The sequence below is a fragment of the Podarcis muralis genome, chromosome 2 (genome assembly GCF_964188315.1).
Source record: "Podarcis muralis chromosome 2, rPodMur119.hap1.1, whole genome shotgun sequence".
NCBI classification, from domain to species: Eukaryota; Metazoa; Chordata; class Lepidosauria; order Squamata; family Lacertidae; genus Podarcis; species Podarcis muralis.
In genome coordinates, this window is record NC_135656.1 from 6139482 (window position 1) to 6163931 (window position 24450).

The 24450-nt window shown below is 46.7% G+C and overlaps 1 protein-coding gene across 12 annotated transcripts; it reads right to left on the minus strand.

Moving 5' to 3' along the window:
- Positions 1-1674: 1674 nt before the first annotated feature.
- NACA (nascent polypeptide associated complex subunit alpha) lies at positions 1675-21126 on the minus strand. 12 transcript variants are annotated; one of them, XM_028721421.2, is made up of 11 exons: positions 20968-21126; positions 18878-18949; positions 15700-15816; positions 12372-12452; positions 7939-11286; positions 5545-5630; positions 4334-4411; positions 3530-3676; positions 3135-3263; positions 2778-2900; positions 1675-1796 (listed from the first exon to the last, which is right to left on the minus strand). In XM_028721421.2, exons 2-11 carry the CDS (start codon positions 18945-18947, stop codon positions 1782-1784), a joined length of 4194 nt encoding a protein of 1397 aa, XP_028577254.2. In that variant the 5' UTR covers positions 18948-18949; positions 20968-21126; the 3' UTR covers positions 1675-1781. The 12 variants fall into 12 exon arrangements, with proteins under 12 accessions (XP_028577254.2, XP_028577260.2, XP_028577252.2 ...); XM_028721427.2 differs by having other exon boundaries at positions 7939-10632; positions 15700-15831; XM_028721419.2 differs by having other exon boundaries at positions 15700-15831.
- Between the last annotated feature and the right edge of the window lie 3324 nt (positions 21127-24450).

The following is a 24450-nucleotide window of genomic DNA, read 5'->3' on the forward strand; positions in this document are numbered from 1 at the left end:
TGCCTGGCGTGCTCTGGTCCAGGGGGTCACGAAGAGGTGGACACGACTAAACAACAGCAGCAGCAGCAGCAGCAAACTCAAGTGCTGAGTCATTACAGCTGTGGAGCCAACATGGGGCTGAAAAGCAAGGGGGTGGGATATCAACTTGCTTGGCAGAATCTCCCAAGGCTTGAAATAGGATTTATTTATTTCTTTTTGGTGAGGGAGATCCTAAAGAGTGAACTCCACCTCCATGCCTACTGATGGGGGGAGCAACAGAAAACTGGGAACAGAATAGATATCCTTCAGAGACATAGGTAGCTGTGATAAATTTCCAGTGGTGAGAGAAACAGCATCAGTATTGTGGCCCAGCTCCTTGCCTGTCTAGCTGAACTAGGATTATGCATATAGCTCCAATAGCAAAATAAAATGAAATATGCAAACTGTCTCAATGGCAACAGGTTCCTGAAGGAGAAACTATTTTGGGGTAGGAGACCAAGCAATTTTGAATTAATTTCTTGGCGACAAGTTGTGTCCTTCACATAGACGGCGACTCTCCCACGCACCGAGAAATCATGCATGTTACCTTGCCTCTCTCAGGCACACATTTACATGGATGGATTTTAATCATTTTTTTTTTTTTAATCAGAAGAAGCCTTGAGAGATTGGAATCCTGAGAAGAAAAGCTGGGGGCATGAGCTTTACCCTTTCCTCTCCCAAATGTTTTCCCTCTAGGGCAGGGCAGCCCAACTTTTCGTTCCAAGTGGGTCACAAGTGTACTTTGACATGGAACCTGTGGGCCACACATTGCCTTGTTGCACAGGGGAGAGCAAGCCCAAAATGTGATGCCCTCCCAAAGTAATATGCCAGTTTTGGGAAGGAGGCAAGAAGCTCTGGCTGAGTCCTAGAGCCCTCTCCCACCTTCTTCCCAAAGCTGGGAAAGCACTAACCACGCTTTGGGAAGGAGGCAGGACCACCACTCCAGGACCCTGACAGAGCCCTCATGTCTTTGGGACAAATACTGGACCCTGTTCTAGGGAATATTTCCTAAAACTTCACTTTCCACCAGTTAATTCTGCACAAATAGAAAAGAAGGGGAAAAACCAGGCAGCGTTTACACAGTAGTGCTAGGCACCAACCTTCCTAACAAAAACAAGTATTTTGAACATGCAGTTACTGTACTGTTTGTAACGTAATGGGTCTGTGCCTGTGAACTTTGGATGTACATTAATAAGCAGTGATAAGTGATGGCAGGATCCCAAATACGAGGTAGCATTTGCTAAGGGGATTACACCAACCAAAACCTCTCACACAGTGGCAGAAGTCGTTCTCTGGGATCAATGAAACAGAACAGACTGTTCTTTGCAGTGTTACTCAATTTCCCCCAGCACGAGTGCCTGAATAAACTGTTTAAAACAGGCAATTTCTAAACTACAAACACTAGATCTAGGAATAAGCGTCAACTCTTCAGAGCCAGGAAACAGAACAACACATACTGTATCTCTAAAGGAGCATTCATATCACTCTCTAGTTTTCTGATATCCCAGCGGTTCAGGCAACTTGAATTAGTAGAATCTTTTCAGTAAATAGGCAAAAGTAATGGGAGCATGCTGGCACCAGGATCACAAACCACAACTAATTGTTTCAGTTTGAGTAATTGAATGTGTTGTTGACAACTAAGAAAAAGATGTGTGAAACCTTTGAAACCACAACCTTTATTAATTGATAGAAATAGTACAAATTTAATTCAGCTGCAATTTACTCTCCTCTGAAACAACCAAAAAGTTCCCCTTTGTGGGTGGCTACATCGTCAACTCCTGGGGGGAAAAACAGAAAAAAAGAGAATTAGAAATTTTGTTTTCCCATAGGTGATGGGATGTGGAAGTGCTGGGTATTTTACCAGTGGGAAACTGGCCGACTGTTCATCTATCCTGCACAGCCAGATGACCTTGGGGGGCTATTGTTATGGCTGCCTGAGATTTAAGATGGAGAGGATGCAGAACACAGCAGGCGTAACTCTAGCAGCAAGATAAAGTAATCAGATGAGGACAGGCAAATAAGTGCCTGGTTCCCAAGTAGTTGCCTAGGATATAACATTGAGAACTGATGCATTTATGTTCCCAAAGGACAGACAAATCTGCACTAGATGTTTCAAGTGGTTTCCACTGAGAAGATTTGTCCTGCCTCCTGGAACCTTGGGAACTGCATTTCTGTGAAGAAGCCAACTGACACCAACCAGACACTTCTCAGAAATTTTGCAAAGCTAAACCATGGCAGTTAAATCTGTTTGTATGGTATACTTGATACATTTGATCTTATACATTAGAGCAGTTTTGTGTACAGTACCCACTGGCCCACACATGCCTATAAGCAGTTGCTGATGTTACATTGTTCAACATACATATACCCTGCTCAAGATCACAATAAAAAAATATCACTGGGAAAACTGTTTCATAGTAAATGCCATCTGTAAATCCAGTTGTCCAAGGCACACTGTTGCAAACGAATCTTAGTAAATACTAAGCTATGTTTAGATATACTTGAAAACATAGGTGTTAAAATGCATTGTGTTGCATTTGACTTTTCCAGGCATCCTTTCAATGCTGAGAGGTAGTTAAATGTTATAGTCACTGATGAAAAGCAGCTGCAGTGGGGCAAGAGATAGAAAACAGTGCATTTCCAAGAACTGGATTAATCTGGTGGTGATGACATAAAATGGCCATGAACTTTTTGCCATCTGTTCTCCAGGCTCTGGGTCCATGGGCCCTATGATAAATGTCACTCAAGCAGGAACTTACCATAATAGCGTTTACAATATCATTACTGTTGTTCTTCAGGGCGCGAACGGCTTTTGCCCGGGAAACATTCGCTTGAGACATCACTAATTCGATGTCTTTCACCTCGACACCGGTCTCGTCAACCTGGATGGGGAAAGATAATGTCTCAGGACAGTTGTTCAAGCCCTTTTCTGTCAAGTAGGAGAGAAATGGCATGGATCCTTAAAAGTTAAGGAAATCAAGAAACTCCTGATGAGCAGGAGAAGCTCTTCCTGTCTCATTCACCAAGGCAGACATTAAAAAGTCCAACAGCTCTGAGTTGGCCATGAGTGCCAGTTTCAAGGCTGAAATTACTTATACAGAAAGTATGTGGCATACCTCTTCCTCTTCACTCTCCTCTTGTACAGTGGGAGTCTGTGTGTTTTCCTGAATGTTTGAAACGGCTTCTCCTTGCACTTTGAATTTCTCTGCAGCAGCCAGCTGTGCTTGCTGTGAGAGATCTTCAATCTGTTAGAGATGGGTGAGAAAGAGAGAGGTCAGTGAGGCTGTTGCAACTGAAGTAAGTAAGTAAGCAACACAGAACAGAATGGAGGCCTCTACAAGCACTACTGACAAGAACAACCAGCATTTCCAGATATAGACCCCCCGCTTCCCACTCCAATTTTAGAACTCTTCTCCCATTCCAGTGGCAGAGAAACTACATAGTGCAACTGTCCTGTTCTTCAAATTGCAAGGCCCCAAAATCTAACTAGACATTCCTGAGCTTAGCTCACCTTTGCTTCACCGAATACTATATAGGTATCTGATGCAGGACTTTTGTAGACATCTGGCTTGGTGATGACAAACAGGATGTTCTTGGATTTCCGGATTGTAACCCTGGTTACACCTGTGACTTGACGAAGGCCAAGCTTAGACATTGCCTTAAAAACAAAGGAGAAATAATTTTTTGGGTGGGTGGGTGAAGCAGCCACCGAGTATGAGAGCTAAACTAGTCATGGCAAGAACCTGGCTCTTTGGTTTATAGAAGTCTTTCTAATGGTGCTAAAGCTACTCCAGTAGTGCAGCAGGCATTTTTTCCTCATTTGATTAACAAAACAAAAAACCTTTCCCCAAAAGCAAAACCAGAACTAGTGTCCATTCCTAGCTGTGTCACTAACTCTTACAGAATACTTACTCAAAATAAAACTTCTCAAAATACAAAAAAATAACAACAAAAAAACCCAACCAATTACTTTGTGTGTTTGGGGGATGCACGTTTGTTTTTGTAGTTTATGAACAGGGTTGGGAGAAAAGCCTAGAGGAAGGGGCCCATGCCTAACTATGTAGTTTCCCTTGAGTTATTTCTCTCCTCTTTCGCTGCTTCTGTGAATGAAGGATAACATTTCAGAGAAAGAACAAGTAGGCACATAGATCAATCCCTTTTGCTGGTTGCAATAAAATAGGTTCTGGAAGAACATCCCAAGGAGTATGCTAAAATGATTATAGGTAAGTAATTGGGGATAAAATGTTTGAGTAGCTATTGCCTCCCCAGGCTGAATCAGCAAAACACCAGTCATTTCCAATCAACTTCATTTTACCTTCCGTGCTTTCTTTTCACTCCGACTCTGTTTTGCTTTGCTAACTGGTTCTTCATCTATTTCAGCTGCTGCTGCAAGCTGCAAATAAAAAGACCCAAAATGGAGTTAAAGGGATGCCCAGCAGAAAGTCCCCCTCCCCAAATACATTTTCTGACTGAAGATTTATTGTGCCCTCTTTCTACAATGGAAACGAGAGAACAGTTTTATATGCACATGCCCATCTACCCTGCCAGTCCTCCAAATCCAAGTGGGGAGGGCCAGGTATTTGCAAAGCATGCCAAAGAAATCACTCCACTCCCATGTACTAGCATAAATTCATATACTGAAGTACATTATCTATGTGCCAAGTTAGGACCACAAGAGCACACAGAAAGGCGTTCCTTGTGGTTGTCCCATGATGTTAGAATTCTTTTCCCCTGGAGACTCACCAACCAAAGCCTATGTGCCTTACAGAAGCAATCTTAACTGATGACCAGATATAGAATAACGTTCAAAAACCACAGTTGAGTAACATTGCAAATAAAACAGCGCTAAGTAGGGAGCAAGCTTTGGCACTCTTCACAATTGTTATTCAACTTGGATTAAGCAAAATCCAGAGAAAAGGCTGGAACAACAGAAAAACCCAAAGACCTCACAGCAATGGCTGTTCTCCATATTTTGAAAATAAGTCCAGCATAATTCAGTAATTGCTTCCTTTTATATTTTAAAAATACAAAGGAATAGTCCTTGCTGTTTCTATGTCCCAGTAGGACCTGAAATGTTTTGCTCTTACAATGCCCTTCAATCCATCATGTTACAAACTGTAGACTTTGCGAGCTTTTCCACCACAGCAACTTTCCTCTTGCCTTTCACTATTTCAATTATAATCCAGATTGAACAAAAATTACGGAGAATTGTAAAAAGTGTACATTTAAGAATACTTGCTGTTTGTTATTCTTGTGTAATTTGATTCTTTGTTTGCTTTTTCAAACTTGGGATTTTAAACACAGAATTTCAGACTGTGTACTCACTACCTACTGGTCAGAAGGCAAACCATCCTAGGACAAGGATGCTTGTTAAGGTATGTGTGGCTGAACAAAGCACACACAGTCAATGGTGTGTTAAGCATCCTGGTGTGTGGTTTTTTGTACATTGGTAGCTCTTCAACATCACAGGTTTTGTGGCCCTGCCCCGGATGCCAATTAAACGCAGCCCAGTTATTTGCTTCTCACCTCTGTCCGATGTGTTGTGGCATGCGTAGGATCATGTTCTTCAAGTTCTGGCACTGACTCATCGCTGTCAGATTCTGTTCCAGACCCTGCAAATACAAATGTGTGCAATCCTTTTTTATGCATTTTGGCTTCATCTGGGTGTGGCAGAGAAGCCCAGGGGAAACATGAAAGGCTTTGCCAACTTGATCATGCAGATTTTATCTCCCTTTTATTGTGATAATGCACATCAAGAAACTCACACCAATCCAGAAAAGTCACAATTATCTAGTGGCAGAGGCATTTATTCCCAATACAGGTAGCAAAGCAAACGACACAGAAAGAATGCAAATGACTTTGGAATGGAAGTGCTTTATGTTATCATTTTAAAAAAAAAGTTTAACAGGCCATTGTATTTTAATATTTTGTTGGAAGCCGCCCAGAGTGGCTGGGGAAACCCAGCCAGATGGGCAGGGTATAAATTATTATTATTATTATTATTATTGGCTATAATATTTGTAGCAATAGAGGTGCTTTGAGCTTTGCTCAGCCTGGGCTTCAAGACAGTGCATATAAAACACTAGCTCTTTCAAAGATTAATTCAGATATTACTACTAGAAATAGGTGTATGGGGAAAGGTGAGGCAAAAAGACTTTTTAAAGGTTTTAAGAGTTCCAGCTAAAAACAAATATCTGGGAAAGTGTGGGTATTCTAGGCATGCTAATATTAGTTGTAGTGTATGAAGAGAAAAGTTCCTGGGGGAAGGATCTTGCTTGCATTTTTAGGATTGAGATACCGCTTCTACATGTAGGAGAATTGGCAGCTGAGCTCTGGCTTAATTCAATGGTTTGAGATTAGGAATGTGTTGCGGACTTGCATACTCTCTGCAGTTATGTCTTTCCATTCCATGATTTGTGATTATGTCTTAATTGGGCTATCTCTAAGTAGGGTTAGTCAGGATAGTTATGAGATGATGGGTCTTTATAGTGTGCTGGGTGTCATGGCAAACTGTAGTTATTGCAAAACATGGAAAGGAAGTAGAATGCCCAATGGGGGGGGGGAGGGAGGTGGAAGTTGAGGAGCCCATAGCACATTCCCAATGACTCAATTTAACTTTGCTAATTCCTCGGCTTTTTAAAATAACAAAACAGCACAGATTTTAAAAGCTCAGTTCTGAAATAGTGGCCTGGATATGCTTCACCTCAAGAACCTAGAATGAAGTTCACCGCTGTCTTTTCGAATGATACCCACCCTTGTCCTTTTAGGGCTAAGTGACTGTGATGTAAATGGGAGGGAAAAAATGACTGACCAACAACTGTGAAAGGAACAAAATATATCTATAGAACACATTTCCTAGAACAAGTACAACTATTTTCTCACTTGCCAATGAACTCAGCTAATTCTAGTTTATGTAATACTCTAGCATCTTTCCCAATACAGTGGAACCTCAGTTTTTGAACGTTTCGGAAGCCAAATGCCGAAAACCCGGAAGTGAATGCTTCCATTTTCGAATGCGCCTCAGAAGTTGAATGGCTTCTGCAGCGTGTTTTTCCATTTTTACCATTCACTTTGCTGACAGCCCTTTGATTTTTGAACGTTTCGGAAGTTGAATGGACTTCTGGAACGGATTACGTTTGAAAACAGAGGTTCCACTGTATTTGCATATGCACCAGACCACACTGGTAGCTAGGCAAAGCCTCACTTATTCTTCAATTTAGGCAGATGTTTGGTTTTAACACATAGCATGCATCTTGTTTAATATGTCTTTAATAGAGAACTACTGCCAACATAAAAAAGTACATTTCTGTGTAACCCCACCCCCCAGTGCAAGTACAAATACAGACAAAGCACAACTGAAGTGGATAGTGGACACTGCAATTTCTTCCAAAGTCTGGATAAAACATTACACAAGAGTTGGCAACACATGCTAAATCTATGAACATCTCACTTAAAGCACTTTTAATTAACAAGATGTGCTAGATGTCCAATCACAGGCCAAGTACTAGGATTGGAGACAGAGGACGGCTACAGTGCTACAGAAAACAAAGCTGTGATTAGGGTTTCTAGGTTAGTGCTATTCCAGAAATACCAGGCAAGGCAACATTGATGTCACACCCTCAATAAGACATTCACAACATGCTGAGCATGTGAAGTGACTCTCTCATTTGTGCCGTACATTCTTGTGCACAAGTCTCGATTCCAACAGAAAAGGAGTTTTCAACTGGCTCTGACCACAACTGGTTGCAGCTCAGCTTGGACCTACTTTGGCTTCACTTCTAAATACTACTTTTCTAGACTAACAAACAAAGCAAGGAGCCCAAGGGAGGAGACTTGGGACCCCTTGCCCATACAGACAGGTTAGTATTCAGTGAGCAGTCTGTGATATCCATGCACACAGCAAACCAAGGAGGCAAATACCCTTATCATTCTTCAGGACAGGCTGTTTGGCAGGAGGAGGAAGAGGAGCAGCAGGAGGAGCAGTTGCTGGGGCCTCAGCAAGGGCCACAGCTTGTTTGGGAGAGAAATCCACCAGGATTGGCTGCAGAGGTTGCTCCCCAGCTGGCACCTCTGGAGGGATCAAAGGCGGCAACTCGTCGTCTTCAATGACAGCAGAGACAGGGGTGGGGGGTTTGGGTGGCACTTCAGATGCTAGACCAGATGCAGGTGAAACTGGTGATGGCTTAGGAAGCACAGCAGAGGGAGTTAGCTTTTTTACAGGGGAAGTAGGAGGTGGCACAGGGGAAGCAGGCTGAGTGAGACTGCTTGTAGCTGTGGCAGAAACAGAAAGATCAGCAGGTGCAAGAGGCAAAGGTGTTGTTTTTTGTGGAGGTGCCTTATCCCCAGCAGAGCTGACAGGGACCTGGGACACATCCATGGGCAAGGCAGCAGAGGCAGGGGTCACCAGAGAAAGAGGGGCAGGAGTGCTTGGGGTGGCAGAGGACGTAGAAGCAGCCAGTGGGGAAGTGGTGGCCACAGTGCCAGGAGCAGAGACAACAGGTGACACTGGGGAGGCTCCTGAGCCAGAAGCAGAAACAACAGGAGACTTAGGGGAAGCAGTGGGGGTCACAGATACAGAGGAGTCTACAGAAGGGCCTTTGGGGCCAGCTGCAGAAGTTACAGGGAGAACTGGAGGGGCCACTGAGGGAGCTGTTGAGGGTACAGGGCTAGAGGCAGGCACACCTGGAGAGACAGGGGGAACTAAGGGCTCAGGTGCAGCTGCCAAAGGAGAAGCAGGCTTTGCAACAGGCACTGCGGGTGCCAAAGGGGTAGGAGCAGGCACTGTTGGGGCCACAGGGCCAGGTGTAGGTGTCAAAGGAGATGCAGGTTTTTCAGGAGGCACTGGCTTAGAAACAAGCCCTGCTGGGCCCACAGGAGGTGCCAGAGGAGGAGCCACAGGCTGGGATGAAGGAAGAGAAGGTTTCATTGCTGAGCCTGTGGGGGCCAGTGGCTTAGGAAGGGTCCCTGCTGGGGAAACAGGACTAGAAGTAGGTGACAAAGGTGAAGTAGGTTTCACAGGTGGCACTGCAGGTGGAACTGGCTTAGAAGCAACCCCTTCTGGTACTGCAGGATGTGCCAAAGACCTAGATGGGGGCACCAAAGGAGGAACCACAGGTCCAGAAGCAGGTTTCAGAGGTGGCCCTGTGGAGGGAAGTGGTCTAGGAGGGACCACTGCTGGGGCCACAGGTCCAGAAGTAGGGCTCAAAGGACTAGATGCAGGCCCTGCTGGGGTGACAGGACTAGATACAGGCACTTCTGTTGGGGCCATAGGAACCGGCCCTGCTGAGGCCAAGGGACAAGAAGCAAGAGCCCCAGGAACAGAGACAGGCGCCAGAAGAGGAGCCATGGGATGAAAAGCCACAGGGCAAGAAGCAGTAGATGCCATAGGTGGAACTGTAGGTGCCACTTGTTTGGATGTAGGTACTTTTGCAACCACAGGAGGGGTTACGGAGCCAGAAACAGGTGCCAAAGGAGGAGGCACAGCTTCGGCAAGAGGTGCCCCAGGTTTAGGGGGAGGTCCTCCTGGGGCCACAGAGCTAGAAGCAGAAACCGAAGGGGAATCGGGTTTCACAGGTGGCACTGCAGATGCCAATGATCTAGGAAGAGACCCTGCTGGGGCCACAGGCCCAGGAGGGGGTGCCGAAGGACTAGAAGCAGGCCCTGCTGTGGTTAAAGGACCAGGTGCAGGTGCTGATGGAGGTGGTGGTTTCACAGCCAGCACTGCAAGTGCTTGTGGCTTAGAAGCAACATCTGATGCAACTATAGGAGGAGTTACACATCCAGAAGGAGGTGGCAAAGGAGGAGCCATGGGACTAGAGGCAGATGCCCCTGGAGTCACAGGGCCAGGAGGAGGAGCCACAGGAGCAGAAGTTGGTGGCAAAGGAGAAGCTGCGGGTGCCAGTGGTTGAGGAACGACTCCTACTGGAGCATCAGAAGATATAGGTCCTGAAGCAGTAGCCAAAGGAGGAGTCACAGGACTAGAAGCAGGACCCGCTGGGGTTACAGCGGCAGAACGAGGGGCCACAGGCTGAGAAACAGGCAGAGCTGAGGTTAGAGGGCCAGACGTAGGTGCAGGAGATTCACGTTTCACTGTTGGTACTGCAGGTGCCAACAGAATAGGAGCAGGTACTCCTTGGGACACAGGACGGGAAACAGAACCAGAAACAGGTGCCAAAACAGGAGTCACAGACTTAGAAACAGGTGATACGGGACAAGAAGCAGACCCCACTAGGGCCACAGGGCCAGAAACAGGTGGTGAAGCAGAAGCAGGTTTCATAGATGGCCCTGAGGGTAGCAGGGGTGCATGAGCAGGCCCTGCTGGAGCCACAAATGCAAGGCTAGAAGCAGGTGCCAAAACAGGAGCCGCAGGCCCAGAAGCAGGTTTCACAGGTGGCCCTGCAGGTATCAGTTGTCTAGGAGCAGGCACTGCTGGGGACAAAGGAGGGGCACCAGGGCACACCACAGAAGCCAAGGGGCAGGAAGCAGGTGCTGCAGGGCCAGCTATAGGTGCCAAAGGAGGAGTCACAGGGTGGCAAGCAGATCCCACAGGTGGCCCTGGGGGTGCCACAGGACTAGATGCTGGCACTGGAGAGGCTGCAGGGCCTTGAGTAGTCACTGCAAAGGGTAGAGGAGAAAGAGGTGCTGTAACAGAATTATTGGGTCTAGAAGGAGAAGCAGGCGATATCATAGTGCTATGAGGCTTTGGGACTGTGGGACTGACAGGAGAGCTGAGAGGAACTGTGCTTGATACCACAGGGAGAACAGTGGGTCCAAGGACCAGAGGAGGAGAAACAGGAGCAACTGGGAGAATGAAAGGAGCTGGAATAGGACACAATGGCACCTGAGGAACTGGGCCTGCAGATGTTGCCAGTGGTGGGCTCACAGGGGTAGCTGGATGAGCTGAACTAAGAGACCCAGAGGAAATTATTGAGACTGGGGCAGAAGCTGCAGGCCCTACTGCAATGCTGGGAGACAAAGGGCTAACTTTTTGTGCAGCATCAGCCAGATCCGGAGGCTTCAGGGGAGAGGAAGGAATCTGGGTCACCAAAGCTGGGGCACTAGGAGGCAAGGCTGAGCCAGGAGAGACTGACATTGGGAAGGAGGAGGAAGGAGGAGCCACAAAGGAGAAAAGCTGCCCAGGTGAGGCAGCAAGGTCAGTAGGTGCTAGTGGGGTACTGGAAGGACAGAGGCCAGCAAGGGGAGAGTTAGCATCATGGGATGAAGAGGGAGGGTGGGCAGCGCTAGATACAGAGGAGCCGGAAACAGCAGCTAAAGGAGAGAAAAAGTGAATCAATGATGAAAACATGGAGAAGAAAAAATGAATTATCTACAGCCACCCACATGGAAATGCATCTCAGTTACCTGTGAGGTAGAAATTGCTGTAGCCACTGTCAGAAAAAAGTATCACAGTGTTTGTATGCCCCACCCCATCAACCAAGGCTCTTTGTATGATGCCAATATTCCGCTGGAGGACATGTGCAGGATCAAGTCTTTTGAAAACACGTGACAGTGCACAGACAAGCCCGACATACTTGTCACCACTCTCACTGGATGTCTCACTACGTATCCAACTCTATTATCCAGATATCTGGTTGGGCACCCTCAACACATGCTATCAATAGAAACTCAATTATAGAGGAGAAAGCATCTAGTTCAAGAAACAAGTTGCAATGTCTTACAAGTGCTGACATTTAATCTTCCATGTTGTGTCCGGGTACACAGATTTGAAAAGGACAATATACCAGTCTGCCGCCGCTTGAAAACTGCTTTGTAGTACATGTTCCATTTAAATGGCAATGACTCCTATATGACCCAAGTTAATCTGGTTGCAGAAATGAAGCTTGGGAACATGGTTTTTCACCTACCCTGAGGTTAGGCCAATGTATAAGCAGGGGCGATCAAAGCAAGATCTTCACACAAGTCGTATGTAATTTCAAGGTGTAGCCACTGGCACCCCAGGAACCACAAAATGCCAGTATTCTTTGAAACAGATATTGGGACAGCAATGCAAGGTACCACAGAACTTTTCACACCAATTCTGTGTGCCTGTCAACAGCAAGCACCCACAGAAAAAAAATCAAACCCTCCCTCTGGTAATCTAGATGGCAGATCAGTCCATAATACATTTCCTTACATTACTAACTTTGCTAACTCCAGAGAGAAGTTTGTATTCTACACAGAAACTTGTATATGATCTATGTCAGCTGAAGAGCGAAGAATAGAACTCAGGAGTGTGACTTTAACTACTTTAACCAAGTCTTTTTTTTGCTAAATACTATGGTTAATGTAACTGCATCAACACAACACAGCAAAATGTTGTTAAGGAGACACACATAGGGACTAACAGCAAATACCTGGTGCTTGAATAGGAAGCTGAGAAAAACAGGCTGCAGGTGCTTCAGAAGCACCAGCAAAAGGGTTTGGAGTGGCAGGAGCTAAATGAGCAAGAGCAATAGGTTATTAACAACAAACCAATAAGCTTGGGGCTAGAACCATCTAGAAGGTTCTATTCTCTTGGCTTAGTCAAAATGACAAATTAAGTCTACTGGGAACTGCCTATCCCTGAACTAAGATGCCTTCAACTTCAGGCTTGGCATAATTCAAACCTAAATGGGACATGCAAGCTACAACTTACACAGCTAGCATCCACCCAAACTTTTAAAGCATGAGTCACTCAGTGATGTTTCATCAAAGCATTAAATGGTGGATTAACTAATCTTAAATTATATGTGTGGCCTGAGAGTAGGTAGCTGCATTAGGAATGTCTGCAAGTCTACTCTGATGAGCAGAAACTGCTTTAAATGAAGCCAGAAGCACACCGCTCAGTGAGATCATGCAGGGAAGAGGAGCCCAGCACAGGTTACATTAATGTTGACTGCATGGGACAGAAGTCCGCTATCACATGCAACTTAAGCAGAAGGATCTTAGAATTCCAGAAACAGGAATTTAAGAGCTACTTCCGTAACACTGGGATTGACCTTCATAAGGGCAGTAAAAAACAAAATGGCTATAAAACAACATGATAAAAGATTCTGAGGGGATCAAGGGTCCCTTTTTTGTACTCATCAGCTAGACTAGGAGATGAGTAAAAAATGCTGAGAGAATTCCCTCAAATCATGGGCTGCATCACTTCATAGGAGGACTGGGACAACCAGAATTCAAGGCACAGATTTAGCAGAAAGGTGATGAAAATGCCAGATTGAGCAAGTGCTCAGACTACACTAACACCAATTCACTACTTCAAAATTTTCCTTATTTCCAAGCTTTCCAGTAAGAATGCTAGAAGCCTCAGTTCAATGAGCGAGCTGGCTTCAATAATCATAACTGTCTCTCAGGAATGAGTTACTAAACAGTCCTTAACTGTAGATTCTAGGTCATGTTTCTACTAAGCAGATGAAGAAAAGAAGGCAAAGGAATCACTATATAATTTGTGTTGGTCACTGAACTTTAAATAGTCGCTTGTCTAGAGCTACCCACTGCTGCGCATCAGTTCTTGGGAAAATAGGTATACAATGGGAGAGCAAAATAATGGAATGAAGATTCTCTCTCTCTCACCCCACCCCCCAAAAAAAGTTAAACAAGGAAGGGGCAAGAACTACATGTAACCAGAAAGTTATAAGATTCATGCTAAGAAAGCTGAACCATTTCTTAAAATTAAACTATGACATTTTAGATAAAACATGATCTAGCCTAAAAGAGTACCATCAAAGTGCAGGCATTCAAACTAATAGGCATTCTAAAGGATGGCGTTTAACCCAGGGGTAGGCAACCTAAGGCCCGGGGGCCGGATGCGGCCCAATTGCCTTCTCAATCCGGCCCACGGACAGTTCAGGAATCAGCATGTTTTTATATGAGTAGAATGTGTGCTTTTATTTAAAATGCATCTCTGGGTTATTTGTAGGGCATAGGAATTCGTTCACCCCCCCCCCCAATATATCCAGCCCACCACATGGTCTGAGGGACGGTGGACCGGCCCACGGCTGAAAAAGGTTGCTGACCCTTGGTTTAACCTTTATGGTGGCTCACCATCTCCCGTCCCGCAAAAAAGCAGTAAGAAATCATCGTCATCATCTGAAACTTGGAATCACTGAGATCTGACATTTCCCCTAGGTCTACTGTAAATTATATACCACAAGTAGTACACCCAGGGACATCACAAGCAAACCATAGAAACGCCTTCTTAGGAAGACCTGCATACCATACTTAACCGCTGTTAACTCTTGCAGTAGTGTATTTAATCAGCAGAAATGTATGTTCCAAGTATCTACATTTACCGTATTTTTCGCACCATAGGACGCACTTTTTCCCTCCTAAAAAGCAAGGGAAAATGTGTGTGCGTCCTATGGAGCGAATGCAGGGGGGGGGAGGCAGGCGGGAAAAGCCCCCAAGAGCCGCACACAAGCTCCGTGCGCTCTTGCGGGCTTTTCCACAGGAGGGAGAAGGGACTGACTGGCCGCATCAGTCCCTTCTCCCACCTCCCAGGAAAGCCAGGAGAAGCCGTGCAGCCCTTTTAAAGTGCATGCGGCTTCTGCCGGTTTTGCGGGAGGTGGGGGAATTCCCCCACCTCCCAGAAAAGCCAGGAGAAGCCGCGCAGCCCCTTTAAAGAGCTCACGGCTTCTGCGGGCTTTTGCGAGAGGTGAGGGAATCCCCCCACCTCCCAGGAAAGCCAGAAGAAGCCGTGCAGCCCGCCGGTTTTGCGGGAGGTGGGGGAATTCCCCCACCTCCCAGAAAAGCCAGGAAAGCCCTGCGCAGCATCTCCCGGCAAGGAGAGGCTGCGCGGGGCTAAAGGGGAAGGCAAAACAGCGAGCGGGATCCATCCCGCTCGCTGCCTTGCCTTCTTCCATAGCCGCGCGCAACCCCTCCGCAAGGAGAGGCTGCGCGGGGCTAAAGGAGAAGGCAAAACAGCGAGCGGGATCCATCCCGCTCGCTGCCTTGCCTTCTTCCATAGCCGCGCGCAACCCCTCCGCAAGGAGAGGCTGCGCGGGGCTAAAGGGGAAGGCAAAACAGCGAGCGGGATCCATCCCGCTTGCTGCCTTGCCTTCTTCCATAGCCGCGCACAACCCGTCCGCAAGGAGAGGCTGCGCGGGGCTAAAGGGGAAGGCAAAACAGCGAGCGGGATCCATCCCGCTCGCTGCCTTGCCTTCTTCCATAGCCGCGTGCAACCCCTCCGCAAGGAGAGGCTGCGCGGGGCTAAAGGGGAAGGCAAAACAGCGAGCGGGATCCATCCCGCTTGCTGCCTTGCCTTCTTCCATAGCTGCGCGCAACCCCTCCGCAAGGAGAGGCTGCATGGGGCTATGGCTTCTTTAGCCCTGTGCAGCGTCTCCCGGCAAGGAGAGGCTGCATGGGGCTAAAGGGGAAGCCAAAACTTGGCTTGCTCCATAGCTGCTCGCAACCCCTCCGGCAGGGAGAGGTTGTGCGCACCCTGTACGCTGCTCTTTGGGGCTGGGGGGGGGGGGAATATTTTTTTCTTGATTTCCCCCCCTAAAAACTGGGTGCGCCCTATGGTGCGAAAAATACGGTACTTATTTCTTTCACCAGCAGGAAACAAGATCTCAGCTTAAACAAAGCTGGCAGTTCTGGAGCCCTGATTCATTATAGGGTTTTTTTAAATAAAAAAATTCATTTTAAAAATTAAAATGAAGTGAGTTCAATCCCATCTTGCTGTTTTAACTTGAAACCTACCTGATGGCTCCAGAGCAGTCCCAGCCTGAGAACCCTTGCCTGCCACCTCAGGATTCTTGGTGGCAACTGGTTTGGACTCCTCAGTTGTCTGCATCACTTCCATGGGGACCCCAGGAACTGGGGGTAGAGTTACTGAAATAGTGTCAACTGTTCAGATACCGCTCAGGAAACCCAACAGTCTGCACATGCCTCAAGAGGTGATTAGCAATCAGTAGCATCCAAAACTGGGGGAAGATGTCAGTTATCCTCAGCAGCCCAGAGACAAATGGCACCAGGACTAATAAAAACCTTAATGTATGAAGCATTATAGGGATAATCTACTCCGGAGTGGAAACTGGCAATTTAAGTTATGTTTCCTAGCCATCATGAGGATGTGGTGTCATCACTCTGACAGTCGTAACTCAGCTGACATCAGCTTCTGAATGTTAGTACTGATGTATCAAAAGCCGATCTGGGCCAAGTTTACTGCGTCACAGTGGTCATGCATGCAATCACTTCATAATGGGATAAAACGGATGGAAGTCAGTATAGGTTTTTGGTTTTTTTAATGTAGCTACCACTAGCAGAGGAAGCAGTTAAAAATCTTCCCTGTTTGTATCACATTAGTAGCCAGCGCCTTTGAGGGCAGAAGGGCATATTCATGCACCAGACTGTGGTAAATATGAACAAGAATGATGTACAGTGGTACCTCGCAAGACGAATGCCTCGCAAGACAAAAAACTCGCAAGACGAAAGGGTTTTTGGTTTTTTGAGTTGCTTCGCAAGACGATTTTCCCTATGGGCTTGCTTCGCAAGACGGAAACGTCTTGCAAGTTTGTTTCCTTTTTCTTAACACCGTTAATACAGTTGCGACTTGACTTCGAGGAGCAACTCATAGAACACAGTGTGGTAGCCTTTTTTGAGGTTTTTAAAGACTTTGGTGATTTTTGAAGCTTTTCCAAAACTTTCCCGACACCGTGCTTCGCAAGACGGAAAAAATCGCAAGACGACAAAACTCACGGAACGAATTAATTTCGTCTTGCGAGGCACCACTGTACTGGATTTAGAACTAGTTGTATCAGTTCTTCTGTCTCCTACTATCTTGCTTCTACATTCAGTGTGGGTGGCTCTGGAAAAGCTGCTGTGCATCTTCTTTGCCACTTCTTACACCCAAGAACCAGCAGCAAAGCTTGACTGGAGCAAAGCAAAATCTATTTGCTGTGCCCCAATAATCTCCTCACAGAATTCTGTCTAGTGTGTCACACACTTTGCCAATATCAACACTGGCACTTACAGCCACCTCTTCTCTGCAACACAGGTGCCTTGGAATAACTCTCTAATGGGCCAGAATAAAAGCTTAAAACTAGTGCAGACTTTGCTAAGATTTGGCAGGCTATTCAACACCACGACATCCACAATATGGACAGGCAGACATTTTCTGTTTGCTTCAGAGAAAAACTCCTCCATTCTATACAGCTCCATTTATTTATCCAACCGAACTTGTGTGTTTCTTCCCTGTCTAAGAGAAACTCTCACACCCCTTGGACAGAAGTCATCGCATTTACCAGTCATGCAGTGTACAGCATCCCCATGCGTAGGTGTGTGTATAGGAGAGACCCAGTCACAAAGTCATGCAGTGTTCCCTAAGCAGCAAGGCAGAAATGTAGCATACAAGGAGACCTGGTTCTCTGCTAACCAGCATCCATGATACCTTCAAGACAGATAATTGGAGACACAATACACAGGGAAGGTTTAGAGTTAGCATGTCCCAAATAAGAAGGATGCACGTGCGCACAAACACACACTTCAGAATACAATTTTTAAATGCACTATCAGCTGAAAATTCTACTCCACTAGAATGATGCACTTTCACAGCCAACACATCCATCAGCTGTGTTATTGCCAAGTTCAGGATGCTTGGTAAATGCCAAATTATGTTGTAATCTTTTGGCTTGCAGTCACAAAATGATGATTCCCTGCTCTGTGCTTAAGATAGGAAGTGTTAGTGAGTGGATTAGAAAGTTATCCACTTGACATCTAGGTTTCAAATAAACAGATTAAAATTCCTTCTAGTCTGAGGTCCCCATTTCAGTCACACCAGAGTCACCACCTCTCCAACCTTAAACAGTGGTCACCACCAATTTGCAAAAAGAAACATGTGTCACAAAGTAATGATGGATGACCATAAGCTTAACATTCTAATTCCCAACTGTCTCACACAGGTTTAGAAATATGAAGAGGTTGTATCCTTTGGTTCTTACTAAGCCACCTGCCTCCTTCTTCCTGAAGAATTCTTACACATCGAGCCATTTGTTAACGTGGAAGCATGATTGGGAAACAAACCATGTACGGATCCTTTAAAACACACACAGTTTACTCCAGCACAAAAGGCCAAAAAGAAGAAAACCTTCCCAAGTCATTAAGCAAGTATCTAGAATTTGACCTAGGTTAAGATCCTCATTTCTCTAATGTTTCATCTAGTAATCACCCAATGTTAGCATACACACAAAAATCAGAAGCTGTTGTTAGTAGTTTTAGCATTTTGTAGTCTAAAAACCTTCAAAATGTGGTGGGATAGCAGTGTTTATCCAGCTTGTGATTCACGTCAAGCATGCTACTGCCATGTTCCAGAGAGAGACCATGCAACTCATCCAACCTGGAGGAGACTAAACGTGGTAAGAGCACAAGAGGACAATTTCAAAGTATTTATCTCAATTTCTTCAAAGTCATGATAACGTTTATATGGCAAGTTCCAAGTATTTCCCACACATTGTCTCATTAATCCTTACAGCAACATTGTAAGGGCAGCCAGGATTATTATCCCCATGCTGCAGATGGGGGGGCTGAAGTTTAGAGATATAGTATCTCAGATATTGGCTTTTTGAAGGCTACACAGAAAGCTCATGTCAGGTGTAAGACTCGAACCAAGCTTTTTAAAGTGCAACTTACACATGACCTCTTTTACCATGCATTTCTATGCATGTCTACTCAAATGAAGCCCTACTGAGTGCAATAGGACTTATTCCCTGGTAAATGTGCAAGACTGCAGTCCTAGACTCTTAGCCACTCTGCCACAATAGCCCTCAATTATTTGCAAGTTCTACCCTTCACAAATGGTTTTACCTGCCTTGGTAAACTGGCTGACTGGACGAGTTTCAGGATCCTTTCTGAAAGTGTATTAGTCATCCAAGGCACTAACCTGTCTCAGCATGAGGCTGTGGCAGCTCATGTTCTGTGGCTGGAACAGTTTCTGTGGCTTCACCAGGCATTTCTGGGAGAAGGGAAGTAAAATTCAGTCAATTTTTCTACAGAATTAGTGTAAATCATTACAGGCTATCTAACCAAAATCTTGCTTCTCTACAATCAGAATATCATGGTAAGCTACATATGAACAAACTGAATCACTTCCTAGAGAATGAACACTGTTGCCAAGCACAATTTGTTCTAGGTAGTCACACAGACAAAAAAATAAAAAGGTAAGGTAAAGGTACCCCTGCCCGTACGGGCCAGTCTTGACAGACTCTAGGGTTGTGCGCCCATCTCACTCTAGAGGCCGGGGGCCAACGCTGTCCGCAGACACTTCCGGGTCACGTGACCAGCGTGACATCGCTGCTCTGGCGAGCCAGAGCCGCACACAAAAACGCCATTTACCTTCCCGCTAGTAAGCGGTCCCTATTTATCTACTTGCACCCGGGGGTGCTTTCGAACTGCTAGGTTGGCAGGCGCTGGGACCGAACAACGGGAGCGCACCCCGCTGCGGGGATTCGAACCGCCGACCTTTCGATCGGCAAGCCCTAGGCGCTGAGGCTTTTACCCACAGCGCCACCCGCGTCCCAACAAAAAAAACAAAAAACAAACAAACATGCATTTAAAAACTTTTGTCTGTCAAATTACTTAACTTTCACCAGCCCCGATTTCTGTACTAAATGCATAGAAAACCATATCCACTGAAGGACTATTGATACAACTGCAGGAGATCTGCCCAACTTCTGTATCCATAATCAACTTTCATCCCTGGATGTTTACCAATGGGTTAAAAGCTTTTCTTCCCTTCTACCCTCACCTAACCAAGTTGTATGGCAAGCAAGATTGGCATTATTACTATCAGCCATGATACCTAAATTAACCATCCATGTTCAATGGCAGCATCGCAGACTATGGTGAGAAACAGAAAAGGCCTGTAGGATCCTCACCCCCCCAAATAAAAACATCTGGTTGGCTACTGTTGGAAAAAGAGCACAGGCTTAGGTAGGCCTTTGGTCTGATCCAGCAAGGCACCTACAGTGGTACCTCTGGATGCGAACGGGATCCGTTCTGGAGCCCCGTTCGCATCCTGAAGCGAATGTAACATGCGACTGCGCGTGTCACCGCTTCTGCGCATGACATCATTTTGAGCGTCTGCGCATGCGGTGAAACCCGGAAGTAACGCGCTCCGTTACTTCCGGGTCGCCGCAGAGCGCAACCCGAAAATATTCATCCTGAAGCTACTTCAACCCAAGGTATGGCTGTATTTGCTTTGCTACAACTCCACCCTACAACCGTCATGTACCCAAACTATGGATACAGCGAGATCTTCCATTCACTCTCATGCGGGAGCTTCCTTACCCGTGCACTTCCTCCTTGACAGGCCTAATACGCATCCCAACAGAAATAGTTTAAGTGAACGGTGGGACAAACCTCAGCTCCCTTAAGCGCTTAAGCCTGTGCCCCAACACGCACAGCCACCAACCCACTCAATGCCAACCTTCCTGGAAGCCTCCTGAACAGCAACTACCCTTCTTGGAGGAGCGCTATGAGAGCCCCGCTTCACCGTTCCTGGCAGACCCTGCTGCCAAGAGTGACACCCCTTTTCAAGTGGGGAGGGGGGTGGCAAGGTGGCAGGAGCGGCCCACGGTCCTCCAGGCGTCGACCTCCAAGCTCCACGGGTGAGGGTCGAGTCCAAGCGCGGCGGGTGGAGAGCCGGGTCTCCCTCCAAAATGTCTTTCCGTCCCCCTCGGCTCTCCCTCCCAGTGTTCCTTCCCTTCAGGGCCTCCTGCCCCCGTTTCCCTACGAGCGGAAAGCCTTTCCCGAAGGCCCGCCGAGGCCCTACAACTCGGGCGCAGCGGCCTATTCGCGGAACCGTCGCTCGGCCCCGGAGCCCTGCGCTCGACCCGCCCGCCAACGCCGCATCTTTCCCCGCCTCGAGCCCCTGAGCGGCCCGAGGCCGCCCCGGCTTCGGGAGCTTCCCGCCTGCCCTGTCAGGGGGCTCGCCGAGGAGGATGGCGGCGGATGCAAACAGGGGGAACTTACTGTACAGGACGAGCCGGGCGCAAGATGGAGGCAGAAAGAGAGCGAGAGGAGGAGGGAGGGCGACTTCCGGTCTGACCAGGAATGGCTTCCGGGTCCCCGCGGGGCTGCCCCATGCGCTATTCTATGGTTCCATGCGCTCTTCTGGCTGCTGCTTTTGCTTCCTTCCAGCCCTGCTCTGCCTTTAGCAAAAGCTGCAGTAAACACGAGCGCAAAGCCCTGCAATAATTCGCTGCCAGAAAGCAGGATATTCCAGCGCGGTGATCCTCAAACTGTACTGAAAATAGCCACACTTGTTTTGCGTGGCACACGGAAAGGGGAAGGGAACCGCAATTGACGATCGGACGAGACTTTTAAGAACGTGTTTTTGAGCTTGCTTTCCTACTCTTCCATTCTCTTCGTGTGTCGCTGCCGTTTTGGATTGTGATCTTCAGGACAGAGAACTTCTTTTCTGTTTTGGCTACGCTGCGCTGCGAGCTATTTTGACTAAAACGGCACTATTTAAATGCTGAAAATAATCAAAATAATAGACTAACCATGTTTCATGGGCCACTAATGTGCTGTAGTAGGACTGCTGGTTTGCGTGGCTATAGCCAGGGGGCAGGGAGGGCAGGTGCCCCCCCAAATCAATAAAAATAAACTAATAAAAATAATATATTTTTTTAAGAAATATATTGGGGGTTTTCGATGTTAGTCATATTCCCGAATACTTCAACTTCTTCTCAGTTGTCAGCCCGCTGACCATCAGCAAATCTTTTTTTGCCTGTGCATCCATATTTTTCACTAAAACCTTAGTTTCAGTTTTATTTAACACCTGCAACTTCTCCATATTTCCTTATTTCCTCCAATAACTTAGGTACTGTACACTTGTCAATGGTTCTTCTACAGAAAACACCACATCACCTGCAAAGGCTTTTATCTTATAATTCTGGTGGCCCATCCATATTCCCTTTAAAGGTAAAGGTAAAGGGACCCCTGACCATTAAGTCCAGTTGTGACCGACTCTGGGGTTGCGGCGCTCATCTTGCTTTACTGGCCAAGGGAGCCGGCGTACAGCTTCCAGGTCATGTGGCCAGCATGACTAAGCTGCTTCTGGCGAATCAGAGCAGCGCACGAAAACACCGTTTACCTTCCCGCCGGAGCAGTACCTATTTATCTACTTGCACTTTGACGTGCCTTTGAACTGCTAGGTTGGCAGGAGCAGGGACCAAGCAACGGGAGCTCACCCCATTGCGGGAATTCAAACCACCGACCTTCTGATCAGCAAGTCCTAGGCTCTGTGGTTTAACCCACAGTGCCACCCATGTCCCTTTAGGTCAGAATTATTTCTTACCCTCCGCACCACCACCTCTAGGGCTTATACAGATTGAAGCAGTGATGGGGGTATCCTTGCCTTGTCCCCTTCTATATCTTACATTTTTTCCCCATTATTTACAATCAGGTTTGCAGTTTGATCTGTATAAATTGCCTTAATTCCTTTTATGAATATGACTCCTCATTCCATTTTTTCTAATAACTTAAATCATAAATGACCCAAAACAAAAAGAAATTCAAAAGTGACTAATCTAAGCTTCTACACTTCGGCAGGACGTATTATAATCAGACCTAGCTGCTTGGCCTTGGCTCTGGGTGGAAGATCCTTTCCCAGCTATGCCATATCCCTTGCTATATCCAACGCTCCAGCCCAAAGGAAAGAGAAGCATTGTCAGCTGTTCAAGGACTGCTGTGCCTCATCTTCTTAGGACAGCCCTGCCCTTCCTGGAGAGGGAGGAGACCCCTAGGAGGGTCCTCCAAGCATCAAGGTGTCCCAGAAGAGGAGCAGAACATGAGGAGGGGAGGGGAGTCTTCCTTGGAGCCAGAGAGACCCCCAGGAAGGGGGAGAAGGCCGATGGCGTTGGGCAGCGAGAGAGATGGAAAATGGAGCCAGGCAGAGGTGTAGCGGTGGGAAGGCTGTACTAGGAGGACCTGGGAGAGCAGGGTCCGAATCCCCACTCAGCCATGAAGCTCCCTGGTGGACCTTGGGCCAGCCTAGTCTACTTTGCAGGGCTGTTGAGAGGATAACAGTTGGTGGCAGGGAGAACCATGAAGGCCACCTGGAGCTCCTGGGAAGAAAGTGGGCTAGGAATGTCATAGTAAATGATAAGAGGGGAGAGAAAGGGGGAAGGCAGGGGAAGTGTGTGGAGGAGCTGAGCTCTCTGGAGAAGACTGGCAGGGTTAATTTCCAGAGGGTCAAGGCTTTCAGGGGACCCCAGGACTCACACCACACCCCCAGGAGACCAAGAGAAAATCCTACTTAGTCTGCACATTTCTTCCAAGAAAAATTCCCACCCTCCTCTCTAAACTAGCTAACTATCTAAAATGCCCACCCAAGCCGAACTCTAACCTCATCCCCACCCCCACCCCACCTTAACCCAACACTTACCTTACCCCTAACTACTCCTCTATGCACAAAATAAATATATACAAAATAGGCACAAATGTGCACAAAATAAATAATAAAGAACAAAAATTAAAATATTAAAATAAAGAACAATAAGTGTTAAAAGAAAAAATTAAAAGAAAAAAATAAAATAAAATAAATCAAATAAAAGTAATGAATGAAATAAAAATAATAATGAGAAAATAACAATTCACTAATCCTCCACCTTATCTCCACCAACTGCCACTAACTCCTCTCTCTTCCACTCGCCTCACTACTAACTCATAATGGCTACCTGCAAGCAAGAGGTGTCACAAAGGAGGGCAGGTCCTTGTCACCGTGGCAACCCTCCCACCTGACCTGGCCCCACCTGGCCCCTCCTGAGTGGTGATGCTCCTCTTTCAGAACTGGGCTGCATCTTCATTTCACATCCTTCTTCCTGTAGCCCCATTTCCAAAGGGAGACCATCCCCACATCCTTCAAAGCAGGCTAGGGGTCTCCATAGCGCAGGATTAGACCATCTGCTTTGCATGCAGGTCTTCTGTCCTGGGCGGCATCTCCGGGGGGGGGGGGGAGCTGGGAATGTGTGTCCCCCATATGAAACCCTGGAGAACTGCTGCCAGTCAGTGCAGGCTAGTTGAAGAAGGATATTGAGCAGCTGGAAGGTGAGCAGAGGAAGGCAACCAGGATGATAAAGGGTCTGGAAACGGTTGAGGCAGTTAGAAACCAAGACTGATCCATATTATAGATATGGAAGATAACATTAAACAGAACTGTGTGTAAAAAAAAAGGAAAAAGGGAAACTCTGTTTTGTCTGTTGACCGTCAGGAAAGGAAAACCTGTCTCTGTCATGGGCTGTGTGAGTTTCAGTTGCTCTGCTGTGCCTTACCCCTTGTATCAGAGGACCTTGGTAGTAGTGGCTGAGCCTAGAAACTGCTAATAGCCAGGAGGAAAAAACTTGCCCTCCTCATGGGCTACAAAAGTTCCAGTTGCGAAAGTTCCACTCCCTTGTCTGAAGAGCTGCTCAATGGCCTCTGCTGCCTAGTAGGAGGTAGTAGAGAGCTGTC